General features: G+C 43.2%; 1 protein-coding gene across 1 annotated transcript in view; it reads left to right on the top strand.

Moving 5' to 3' along the window:
• Positions 1–8095, top strand: part of ESYT1 (extended synaptotagmin 1) — a 93883-nt gene extending 85788 nt beyond the window's left edge. The window contains exon 30 of the mRNA XM_073564847.1: positions 3257–8095. Within this exon, the coding sequence (XP_073420948.1) occupies positions 3257–3290 (34 nt within the window). The 3' untranslated portion in view covers positions 3291–8095. The remainder of the gene's footprint in view (positions 1–3256) is intronic.
• The last annotated feature ends 5521 nt before the right edge of the window (positions 8096–13616 follow it).

Below are 13616 nucleotides of genomic sequence, written 5' to 3'. Positions count from 1 at the left end.
AATATTTTTATTATTTAGATTCTTTTGTCTTTGTTCTTCCTTTCCACTTCTAATAGCAGAGTTCTCAATAGCATTTGTCAGGTGTATGGCTTTTTGTTGCCTTTTGCTTCCCTTCACATGTTGTTCTAGTGTAAAGCTCTCCTGATGAGTGTAGCAAGGCGACTTCCAAATACTTGTTTTCCAGTCTTCGTAAGGTGCACCCCATCTCTAGTAAGTAGTCCATCGTATAGGTAATTCACTCCGTGATCCATAAATCCAAATCCTTGCTGACGGCACCATAGATGTAGCCAGTTGTTCACCTGCAGAATCTTATTCCACCTCCTTGTTCCATGGCCATCCACTGGGAGGATGGAAGAGAAGACCACCTGCGCTCCCAGTTCTTTCACTTTCTTACCTAAGTTTTCAAAGTCACTGCAGATGGTTTCCAGGTCGTTTCTTGCTGTGTCATTTGTCCCCACATGTATTAGGAGGAATGGGTAGTCATCTGTCGGTCTGAAGAGTCCTGATATCCTGTCAGACACACCTTTATCATAAAATAATCGTAAAGGAACAGTCACAGTCACTCCCCATCCAGTCCACTTTTTGATGATCCCCACCAATCCTGCAATGACAACATTGTATCTATCGTTTACATCAGTGGTCCCCAACCTTTTTTGCACCAGGGACCGGTTTCAAGCAAGACCATTCTTCCATGGCCCGGCAGGGCGGGGATGGAGGTGTGGCAGGGGTGGGGATTTGGTCATAAAGGGGCGGGGCTATGGACGCAGTTGTAGTTTAGCAGTGCATACTTATTTAATAATAACATTTTTAATGTGACTCAACTCACCATAGGTTTTGAATGAGTGGGAGCACCTGGCTTGTTTCTCTGTTTCAGTGGGAGCACTGGGCTACTTCTACTGATGACCGTCACTGCTAAAGATGATTGGAACTTACAAGGAAATGGAGCATTGAGCACTTAGAAAAAATTGTACTGGAGTACTGTACATGCTGATTATTTTCTAATCATCAGAAAATGTATGTGTGGTTCCCCCCGTCCTATCGAGCTCTGTGTGGCTCCCCCTGTTGTATGCATGGCTCCCCTGTCCCATCCTTGCATACATGGCTCTGCTCCCATCCTCCCATCCTTGTATACATGGCTCCGCTCCCACCCTCCCATCCTGTATACATGGCTCCGCTCCCACTTTCCATCCTGTATACATGGCTCCAGTCTCCCATCCTGTATACATGGCTTCACTCTCCCATCCTGTATACATGGCTCCGCTCCCACTCTCCATCCCATGTATTTATGGCTCCGCTCCCACTCTCCATCCCTTATTTATGGCTCCGCTCCCACTCTCCATCCCTTATTTATGGCTCCGCTCCCACTCTCCATCCCATGTATATATGGCTCCTCTCGGCTCCCCCATCATACTTACCCCTCACGTCGCTGAACTTCCTTCCCGTCGCTGCACGTCCCTGCATCTCGCGGCGCTTCAGCTTCTTCCTGTGCGGAGCGGTCACGTGCTACTGCTCATTAAGGTCCATGAATATGGACGCCACGCCTATGGGAGATGAGTGGCGTCAATATTCATGACCTTAAATGAGCGGTAGCACGTGACCGCTCAGCGCTGGATGAAGCCGCCATCGACAGGGACCGCGGCCAGTGGCGTAGCAACTGTTTGTGGCACCCGGGGCGGTCGAAAAATTTGCTGCCCCTTTGGTCGTTGATCATCTGGAAGCATCCGAAGAGCACCCATCATAGCCTGCTCCGTCACCCCATCACTCCCATCATTGCCTGCTCCATCACTGCCTTCTCCCCATCACTGCCTGCTCCATCACCCACATCCTTGCCTGCTCCATCACCCCATCATTGCCTTCACCCCATCACTCCCTTCTCCCCATCATTGCCTTCTCCATCACACCATCACTGCTGTCTCTCCATCACTCCCATCATTGCCTTCTCCCCATCACTCCCATGATCCCATCAATGCCTTCTCTCCATCACCCCCATCATGACCTTCTCCCATCACCCCCTCATGGCCTTCTCCCATCACCCCAGGCATCATGGCCTTCTCTCCCCATCACGGTCTTCTCCTCATGTCCCCATCTCCTCCAGGGCCAGGCTAACCTACACAAACACAGATACATACAGACATACATATACACAGACAGACATACATACACACATTATATATACACAGACGCCACCTCTCTCCTCTCACCTGTCCGCAGCATTGCCCGCGCTTCCTCGCTCTGACACAGCAGCGGCCGCTGAATGATGACGTCATTCAGCGGCGCGCTCCTCTCTCTGTCAGTCAGACACAAGAAGCGTGGGCAGCGGGCAGGAAACTGGACGGGTCCTTGCAGCTCCGCTCCTGCTATTCCCTCTTGCAGGCAGCGGAGCTGCTTGGATCGCTCCCTGGCCATCGCTACACATGAGGGCAATCTAGGAATTGCTGCGCGCCGCCCCCACACACGTGCCGCCTGGGGCGGACCGCCCCCCCCCACGCTACGCCACTGACCGCGGCTAGGAGAATCAGCTGCTGCACCTCCCCTGGCTCCCCTTGTGTCCGCGGATCGGTAAGGGCACTGCAGCGGCCCGGTGCTGGGCCGCGGACCGGCGGTTGGGGACCCCTGGTTTACATGACCGCTGCAAGCAATTGCTGCTTGGCGGTGACACTTGCATTTATGGCACATGCTCCCTGAGGTCAGAGCTTTGCTGTGACAGTTATGTGAGCATTTGATGTGATGTCATCAGATTTGCAGAGATCACCTAAATGGTGACACTGGCATTAACAGGAATTGAACAGGTATTGTTTTAATATTTTTTTATATCCGTGTCCCCCAACGCCACTCACCAAGATCCACCAGCAGATCATGTTCTCAAGATTTCCCTAGTATTGCACATATGACCATTTCATCACTTGGGCAATACTCCTGAAAACCTGATCTGCTGGTGGCTCTTGAGGACTGGCGTTGGCGAACACTGATTTATAGCAATTTGATGTTGTGCAACTTTTTGAAAATCCTACTTTAACCTGGTTAAACTTTACAATAAAAAGCTCTTTACTTACATTTACAACTCCCATAAAATACTCCAGCGGTTCTGTGTGCATAGCTGGCCACAAGGGCATAAAGGAGCTGTTGTAATGTGTCAGCCCAATGATAAAATTAGAGTTCATATTGGTATCCTTTTTTTGGATTTGTAAGTACCAGTCTTTACACCATACTCCTTGTTAAGTGATCTCCTTTCTCTTAAACTTATTTTTTTTGTCAGGTATGACCTGAAGGGTGAGAGGACAGGCGTCTAACTATCATCTACAATGCCAACACACGTCTGAAGGCATCTCTAGCAGAAAAGAACAGGTCTCAATAGCAAGAGAAGCAAAGGCCATCCCAGGATCTGTGCCACCTTATATGACGGGACCATTTTGCTTGGATCCTGAGGTTACTAATGTTGCAGGGGAACATAGTCCAGGTTCTGTCCAGCAATCTGCTTACCTTTTCCGATATAGTTGTTACTGCCAAAGAGAGCTGGAGAGAAGACCAATCAGAAAAATGTGTATCCGCCAAACAAGAACCCGAAAGTGGTGGCTTGTTGAAATGTCTGGATAGTTCTAGTACAAAAGCCTAGTGCTTGCTGGTAGTTTACAAAAAGGAGCATCCACTTGTAGTAAATATTCAGTCTGTGCACACTGACGGCTGGGGACCTGTCAGGCTTGGATGTTCTTGATTTTATTCCTTTTTTTCCAATTTAGCTTTTATGGTTAGGGAAAAATACTTCATATCCTATTACACGTGATCCAAAGCTTGAAGGTAAAATCATTTCTGTTATCTTAGCCTTATTTATATACTTTTTCACTTTTTAATAGTTATATGGTCTTTTTTAACAAACTGTCTTATTTTTACTCTATTCTAAAGGGATGTAAATCCCTATAAGGCTGTGTTCACAATTTGCAAAATTTAAGGTGAAATTACATCTTTTTCTCAGAAAATCATGGCAAAATGCTGCGGTGTTACCGTAATTTTACATGTGTGAATATAGCTTTACCAAATATTGTAAGCTACATATTGCATTTTGGAGATCAGCTTTCTTGTCAGGAGAGGGGACCACATTGGCGGGCGGATCTCCTGGGTGTGATGTAAATCTAACCATAACTTACTTTCCGTCCTCATAACATTTCAGTGTTACATAATAGATTTTTTTAAGTTAGTGTATTTTTTTTTACAGAACGAGCTTTAGACACTCCATCCACTGCCCAGTAACGCTTCACATGCTTTATCATGTCCTAATACCATCCATCCTGCAGGGTATAGCATTCCAAATTTTTTACTGTGCACCAAAAAAGTCTTACAATGTGCCAAGATGTAATCTTTATTGGTATGGGAAATGCAGCTATTTAATCATGTTTCTTGGTGAAGGCAGAGTACAAATAGTTTGGAGAAATAACATATTCTTTCTGTATTCCAACATATCACTGAAAATATTATTTTTTGTAACTTATTGATTTTAGCTTTGTGTGGTTTTAAGTGCCATCATGTGGGATGTACTCTCATGAGACAAATCAATGAGTATATGAGAAATGTTTATGGTGTAAAGCCCTATGAGAGCCCATCCCCCATTACTATTTAGCAATGAAAAGTAAATGCTTGAAAGGTTCTCATGTATCTTCAGGTGAGTAGGCTTCCTATTTGATGGGGGAGGCGGGTGATACTCTTGATTGACGGTTCAGACCAGCGGCATGCCAAGAGTGTATGCTCTCCCATGCTTTGCCTCTGCAGCACCAGAGTTGCACATTGACACTGAAGCTAGCTGATCTGATGGGCTTCAGAGCAGCAGTGGCCAATTGTATAGCAAACCGCTTACTAGCCATGTGCTCCTTGCCTAGGAGACCAGCCACCTCTGACAAGACAGTTAATATTAGCAATGAATCGTATAGTATAAAATTTTAAAATCTTACATTCTTAGGCATTTTTTATACAAAAATGTTTTAATAAGCAATTTTAAACATTTAATAAGAGGAGATGGCCCCAACAGTGTGGGGAAAAAAGTATTTAGCGAGCCACCAATTGTGCAAGTTCTCCCACTTAAAAAGATGAGAGAGGCCTGTAATTGACATCATAGCTAGACCACAACTATGAGAGTCAAAATGAGAAAACACATCCTGAAAATCACCTTGTCTGATTTTGGCAAGATTTATTTTGCAAATTATGGTGGAAAATAAATATTTGGTCACCTAAAAACATGCAAGATTTCTGGCTCTCACAGACTTGTAACTTCTTCTTTAAGAGGCTCCTCTGTCCTCCACTCATTACCTGTAGTAATGGCAGCTGTTTGAACTTATCAGTATAAAAGACACCTGTCCACAACGTCAAACAGTCACACTCCAAACTCTACTATTGTGAAGACCAAAGAGCTGTCGAAGGACACCAGAAACAAAATTGAAGCCCTGCACCAGGCTGGGAAGAGTGAATCTGCAATAGGCAAGCAGCTTGGTGTGATAAAATCAACTGTGGGAGTAATAACAAGAAAATGGAAGACATACAAGACCACTGATAATCTCCCTCGATCTGGGCTCCATTGCAATGACCTGCTCCATTCTAGCAGGGCATTACAAAGCCCAGTTCTATGGGTGTGCTTTAACTTTCTAATGTGGGAATAACCCATGAAGCAGGAGCAATGTATTTTGCTAATGGATTAGAGCGAAATTTCAAGTTCCTAATGTACCTCTAGAGTAAAAGTGAAGTCTAAAGTTGTACACAAACATGAGATACAAGTTGGCATATTTTGCAATCTAAAATGTGCGAGACAGCGGGTCAGTGTGCATCAGACTTAATAGATTCCAACATGCTAAATCCGTTTTCTCCCAATATATAACTACTACAAGAGGTGTCTGGTAGAGAACATGCATGGACTGTCTACCTAAACGTGCAGTGGGAGATAGCCGACAGCAAAATGACCGGATATCTTTTATCTCTACCTTTTAACGGATTGGCTGGGATAAAAAAACAAAACAAAAGCAAATGTTAAAGGATGGTAAATCCTGTAAAATAAGAAAAGCAGCATTATGCATGCCATATTTAATAAATCGCTGTCAGACTTAGGCCCCCGTCACACATAGCGACGCACCAGCCATCCCGACAACGATATTACCTTGTCAGGATCACTGGTGTCGCTACATGATCGCTGGTGAGCTGCCAAACAGGCAGATCTCACCAGCGATGAAGACCAGCGACGACGCGGGTAACAAGTGAGGACGTCGCTTAGAAACTCGCTGTGTACCTTAGATACCAGCGCGCTGGTGCAGGGAGCTGGTAACCAAGGTAAGCAGCGGGTTTCTAAGCGGCGCGTGGCGCTTAGAAGCCCGCTGTTTCCTTGGTTACCAGCGCACTGGTATCTAAGGTACATAGAGGGTTTCTAAGTGGCACATAGAAACCCGCGGTTTACCTTGGATTCCAGCTCGCTGATCGCTGGTCTCCCGCCTGCCACACGGAGCGATGCGTGCTGGCCAGCGGGAGACCAACGATCAAAAAAATGTCCAGGGCTTTCCAGAACGATGAGTGATGGGGGGCGGTCGCTGATACCTGTCACACACAGCGATCTCGCTGGTGAGATCGCTGTTGCGTCACACATCTTGTGACTCAGAAGCGATCTCGCTAGCTATCTCGCTGTGTGTGACAGGGGCTTAAGGTTCTGCCATCAGCAATCTGTCCTGACTTCTCCATAGTTTTGAGCGATCGCTCTGCCAAGTGCTCCTGTGTTCTGTATGAGAGAGACCGCTACAGGACTCATCTAGTTTATTTCAAGGAGGATAGTTGAGATCCTTATCTCCCCGGCAAATAAACACAAGTGCTACATGGGAATATACACTTCTTGCATCTCCCTCCACACTCTTGGGCCATTTTTCCTTTTGGGAGGTGGGGGGGGGGGGGTCCTAGACAACCCTTTAACATCCACAAAAGCTCCAGGTTGCTAAGCCTTACTTTAGTAAAATTCTTCGCTAATTGGGCAGATTTGTCAAACAGTTTGTACTAAAGTTATGACACTTTTTGCATTCTTTTAGCCAGCTTTCCAAAAAGTGGTAAGTTATATCATAACCAAGGAGGCTAATTATGACAGAAATATACTGTATTCCATAACATCTATTATGCTGCTTTACACCTCTTGATGGTTTTGGCACATTTTATGCAAGCCAGCAAATCATCAAAAGTGGCGTATAAAACTCAATTTTTATGAATTGGCCTCAGAGTAAAGTGGTTCAAATGTCTATTTTCAAAAAGATTTAAGAGTTCTAAAATATTACTGCAGCAGTTTGTTCATTTTTTAGCTTACCATTGGTGTGCTGCTACTAATCTAAGCTCCCTTCCCATACTTTCATACTTACTAGCCACCGTTTTCATCTTCTCTCAGCGCCGCTCCGGTCATCTTCTGCGAGTTGTGACCTGCCAGATCTTTCCAATAATAATTTCTGGGCGAACTGGAAGTCATTGCTCAATGTAAGTCTACAAGGGGCCAGACCAAGACCAGAACAAGGCTTTCATAGACTTGAATTGAGAGCTTGTGACAGTTACCTTTTGACTTCCAGTCAGTCACAAGATGGTGGTGTGGGACCAGAGTGGCGCCAGGAAGAACAGAAGGCAGCAGCTGGTTAGTAATACTAGGGTCAGGGAACTTAGGTTAGTGGCACCATTACAGTGCTGAAATTAAAAAAATGCTTTCAAGATATTAATTTATATTGCATTTATTAAAGACCTCATCCAAAACGTGAAACCTACTCTTGAAGCCAACTTGCCATAAGCCTCTTTAGTATATGGAGCAGCAGTGTGATAGTAGCTGGAAAATCAGTGGTAATCATGAGCTGTGAAGTCTGTAATGCTTTAGGTCTGTTTATAGTGTTGTCCTGTTTTCAAATGGAAGCCAAAATTTAGCTTTATAGTTTTTTATGTGCATTTTTTTATTCCACAAATATTTTATTATGTGGCTTTGAGAAGAAGCAACATTTGCACTATCTGTACCTCTATGTATGCTTGTTTGCTCTTTTTGCTATTCCATTAGCAAATTGTTAATATTCTTTCTGGATAATTGTTACATATTGATTAAAACGCTCTCACTATGTCTCTATGGCATTATTTAATGACAAGTAAAAAAAAAAAATTGAATGTCAACCTATCACTTATGATACGGGATTAAAACTGCAATTCCTTCAATTTTGGTGCTGAACTTCAATGATGTGTGGTTACAAGTACAATTCTAGTATGAATAGCTCATCAATAAGATTGGTGGGAGTCCGACCCAAGGCAGCCGCACCGATCAGCAGGTCCCTGGTCATGCAAGAGGAGTATGTAAGCAATTTATAGAGCAGAACACCACAGGTCCATATTTTTTTTTTTTTTGCAGCCATATTGCAGTTTCTCTCACTGGGAAAAAAAAGGGATCCAAAATTGAATATACGGTAATGCCAGGAAGGACATTGACTCCCACCATTCAGTTTAAAACAAAAGGGAGAAATCAAACTGACCTGTGATTAATTAGAAATTACACTCACTTGTCCCACTCACATGACTTTAATTATCCTATCGGTGGTTTTGACGCTTAGTAAGGACAGTTTTCTTCCCTGTTCTTTGTTCACTATGGCAAAGATGAGCAGTCGGAAAAGACCAAAAATGCTATCGCCAAGCACAAGCCATCTAAGGTCAAATTCCAACGCTGTTGAGCTTTTGAAGCTGTGTATTTTTGCTTACAAAAAATGCAGCGTCTTACAGTGTCAGTAAATTGGTTGGGATGTATACAAATCTGATGCCCTCTGTTTGTTTTTTAAGTGCGTAAACTGACCTGCTTGTGCGTTTTAAATTCGCAACATGTAATTTTCTCTGGGTTTTTCCCATACAATTGCTTTAGGTGAAAATCCATAGGTAAAAAACACATGCGGTTTTAGTGTGTTCACACTGTGGAAATGCATATCATCCACACATTACTTCATCAATAACGTTTTGTCAGTCAAATATCAGGAAGTATCAAAAACTGTTCAGTTTAAAACATGATATACCAAAAAGAAATAAAAATGGAATTAAAAAAGCAATGGAAATGGCACTAGTAGCCTAATTTGTGCAGAAAATCTGTAATGTCAAAACTCGCCAAATTCTCATCATGGGATATTGGAATAAGGGTCGCCATCAGGGAATTAATGGTATGGGGCCCGGTGAGCAGAAGTACAGAGGGAGGTAAGGACCTCATTTGTGCTTCTCTTCACCGGGCTGCAGGGAATAATAAAGTGCTGCACACCTTTCCCCGGAGCTCCACAGCCGTCTAACCTGAACGGCTGCACAGCTCCCTTTGCCTTCTCTGATCGTCTGATCAGCTGACTGCGTGTACGCAATAGTCACCTCGTACGCGGCGGCATCTATGAGCGCCACTGACCGTTACCAGGACATCAGAAGCAGAGCTGCACCTGCGGGGGTTCGTCAGTGAGGCAAGTATGAAAAACTTTTTTTGTTTCCTTTATAAAATGAATGAAGTGGGTTGGGAACTACAAATGAAATAAAGGGGGAGGGGCAGGGGACTGTAAATCATGAATTGAGGGGGACAATCTGCAGATGATGAAGTGAGGAGGATGGCAAATAATGAAGTGGGGGGAGTTGGACTGCAAATGAAGTGAGGGGGCACTGCAAATGATGAACTGAGATGAGTAATTGGGGGACTGCAAGTGATGAAGTGAAGTGAGAGGGGACTACAAATTATGATGAAGCGAGGAGGGGGGGGGAAGACGGGGCAACCATCTCTGCAATGGAGGTGCTGTTGGAGCATGATTAGTATGCGAGCATCGACCATACTATTGACTAAGAAGTGACATGGATATCAGTGTCTCTTGCTGCATAAGGCATCTAAACAAAGGAAAACTCTTTTGATACCCATTACACCCGAAATATTGGCTTGATCGAGCGTTCCTGCAAATAATGAATTGAGGGTGGGGGACAACAAATGACGATGAATTGGGGGTGGGGCAGCAAATAATGATACATTCAATATATCATTTTATTAATTTAAGGTAGAGCAGTTGATAATGAATAGAGGGGGTGGGACAGAGAATACATGACAATGAATTGGGGCAGAAGGGGCATGCAAATATAATGAATCTTGGGAGCGTTGAGGATGAAGTGACTGATTGAATTGGGGGGGAAAGTTCAGGTGCTAATTAATTTATGTATTAGATGGGGAAAGTGGTTATTTATAGTTAGTGGGGGCACAGTGGTGGATTACAATTTATATTTGGAGCGTTTGGTTGCATAATTATATATTAATGGTGGATGCACATGAGTATTCAGCTGCATAGTGTAGAAGAAAAGGTGAGGAATGTGCTATGGAAACGGGGCTCTAGAGAACTTATTTTATGCAGAGATGAGTTCTGGCTGATTGCAGTCTGCCCTGGATGAAAAAAGAAAGCAAAGATGAAGGACTTCAGCTAGAGCTGTCACTGGTGAGTCAGTGTATTACCTATACACTTGCACTATATACTGTATACTATATACAGAGCTCCTGGATATAATGTCACCGGTGATCACTTTATTACCTGTACATTATATACATAGCTCCTAGGGATAATGTCACTGGTGATGACAGTATTACTTGCGCACGGACACTAAATAAAGAGCTGTGTATAATGTCACTGGTAATCACTGTATTACCTGAACACTGACACTATATACAGAGCTCCTGTGTATGTCACTGGTGATCACTGTATTACCTGAACACTGACACTATATACAGAGCTCCTGTGTATGTCACTGGTGATCACTGTATTACCTGTACACTGACATTGTATACAGAGATCCTGTGTATAATGGCACCGGTGATCACTGTATTACCTGTACACTGACATTGTATACAGAGATCCTGTGAATAATGGCACCGGTGATCACTGTATTACCTGTACACTGACATTGTATACAGAGATCCTGTGTATAATGGCACCGGTGATCACTGTATTACCTATACATTATATACAGAGCTCCTGTGTATAATGTCCCGGTGATCACTTTATTACCTGTACACTGACATTGTATACAAAGATCCTATGATAATGTCACTGGTGATCACTGTATTACCTGTACACGGACACTTTATACAGAGCTCCTGTGTATAATGTCACAGGTGATCACTGTATTACCTGTGCACGGACACTTTATACAGAGCTCCTGTGTATAATGTCACAGGTGATCACTGTATTACCTGTGCAGACACTATATACAGAGCTGTGTATAAGATTACGAGTGATCCCTGTATTGCCTGTACACCGACACTATATACAGAGCTCCTCTGTATTTCACAGATGATCACTGTATTACCTGTGCACTGACACTATATACAGAGCTCCTGTGTATAAAGTCACTGGTGATCCCTGTATTACCTGTACGCTGACACTATATACAGAGTTGCTGTGTATAATGTCACTTAATATTGTGGGATTATTTTTTATTAATGATCACTATTGTAGTATTCGGTTACTATATGGTAATATGTGGTCTGGTCATAGTGTACCGGTATTTGTTCCTTCTATGTGGTATTAACCCCTAAGTGACCAAGCCAATTTTGTCCTTTAATGACAGCCAGTTTTTACAATTCTGACCACTGTCACTTTGAGGTTACAGCTCAGGAGCACTTCAACGTATCCCTCTGGTTCTGAGTGTTTTTTGTGACATATTGTACTTCATGATAGTGGTAAAAATTTCTTTGATATGACTGTTATTAAAAGGTATCAACAACTGAGGACTCTCAATTCTGAATATTTTTGATATGACTTGCGTTTATGGAAAATAACAGAAATCTGACAAATATTTACGATTTTGCAATTTTCAAACTTTTATTTTTTGTTCCATTAAATCAGAGAATGTCACACAAAATAGTTAATAAGTAACATTTCCCACATGTCTACTTTACATTGGCACAATTTTTGAAACAACTTTTTTTGTTAGGATGTTATAAGGGTTAAAAGTTGCCCAGCAATTTCTCATTTTTCCAACAAAATTTACAAAAACCCTTTTTGAATGACCACCTCAGATTTGAAATGAGTTTGGGGGCTCAAGATGACAGAAAATACACAAAAGTGACACCATTCTAAAAACTGCACCCTTCAAGGTGAGCAAAAGCACATGTCAGAAGTTTACTAACCCTTCATGTGCTTCACGAGAACTAAAGCAATGTGGAAGGAAAAAATGAACATTTTACTCTTCACAAATGTACTTTTGGAGCCAAACTTTTTTTTTCACAAGGGTAACAGGAGAAAATGGACCACAAAATTTGTTGTGCGTTTCTCTAGAGTATGCCGATATTCCATATGTGGGGAAAAGCCACTGTTTGGGTACCATGTCGCGTTTGGAGCCCCTTGATGTACCTAAACAGTGGAAACTCCCCAATTCTAACTCCAACCGTAACAGCCCTACCCCTGACCCTAATCCCAACCCTAACCACAACCGTAACCCCAACACCTCAACCTTGATCAAAATGAACCAATAGGAAAAATCTATTGTTGATTGGAGCTGGCGGGCAGATATCGGTGGGAGCACTGCGCATGCACCAGCCATTTTCTTCCAGGAAGAAGACGGCGGGGGATAGACTCGGAAGGTCCAGGGATGGCGGAGGTATCGGGGGGGGGTGGCGGCTCAGAGGACTCCATTTCTCTCTCCTCTGGTATGCTAGATTGGAAATTGTTATTTTTTTTTATTTGCAATCGCTGTTATTCGGTGAATAATGGTGATCACAAGACGGGACGGTAAAAACCAACCCGAATCATGTTCTTCGGTATCTCAGCTACCCCAGGTAGCCGAGACCCTGGAGATTTTTGTACACTGGGGGGCGCTATAACATTAATCCTCAGTGCCCTTAAAAAGCGGCGTTGAGGAATAAGTACTCTTAACTGCTGCCATTAAAAGGTGTATTAGGGTTTAATGGTCATTTTAAAAAATGAACTTATTGTAACTTATTCCCTTAAAGAAAAATATACCTAAAAAGATTATTGGTTAGTTTAAGAAATGTTTTATAAGGTAGCGTATGGCTCGGCCAAAAGCGTCCACCTTGTGTCATGGAGGTTTAAAAAAAAAATTCTTTAAACAAATCAAAAGCTGATGGCTATGGATGTGGTATGGTGTTCAATGAGAACATGTGATTTGTGAGGATGTTGTGCAGAAATTTAGTTTTTCCAAGAATCGGCGGTGGGACTGTGGAATGTTTGAGGGGTTGAGGTGGAGCTTGGGTGGAGTCAAAAGGGTAAAATTTTGCCAGTATTGGGCCCTGAAATTCCTGGTCGCAGCCCTGATTGGAATAGCGTGTACAAGACTATCTCCAAAGATGTTGGCATCCTGGCTTTGTCAGTTCAAAATAATGTCAAGAAGTGGACAAAGCGAACTTGGCAATAGTATTCTAAGATGTGGTAGAAAGTAGAATATTGAGAAGATCCATACGAATGTTGGCTTGAAATGTGACCGTGTAACCACATCCAACATTCACAGTGCTTCAATCTGAGGAGGACCACACTTCTTTAAAGTAGTTGTCTGGCCTTAGGGTACAAGTCTGCTGTCACTCTGTGACTGCAGACTTGTGAATCTTCATAGAGCGAGCTGGATGCAGTTATGTGCCAACTAGA

This window comes from Dendrobates tinctorius, unplaced genomic scaffold (genome assembly GCF_039654945.1).
Source record: "Dendrobates tinctorius isolate UK_male_01 unplaced genomic scaffold, ASM3965494v1 ptg000492l, whole genome shotgun sequence".
In the NCBI taxonomy this organism is placed as follows: Eukaryota; Metazoa; Chordata; class Amphibia; order Anura; family Dendrobatidae; genus Dendrobates; species Dendrobates tinctorius.
This window is presented reverse-complemented; position numbering and strand designations above follow the sequence as displayed.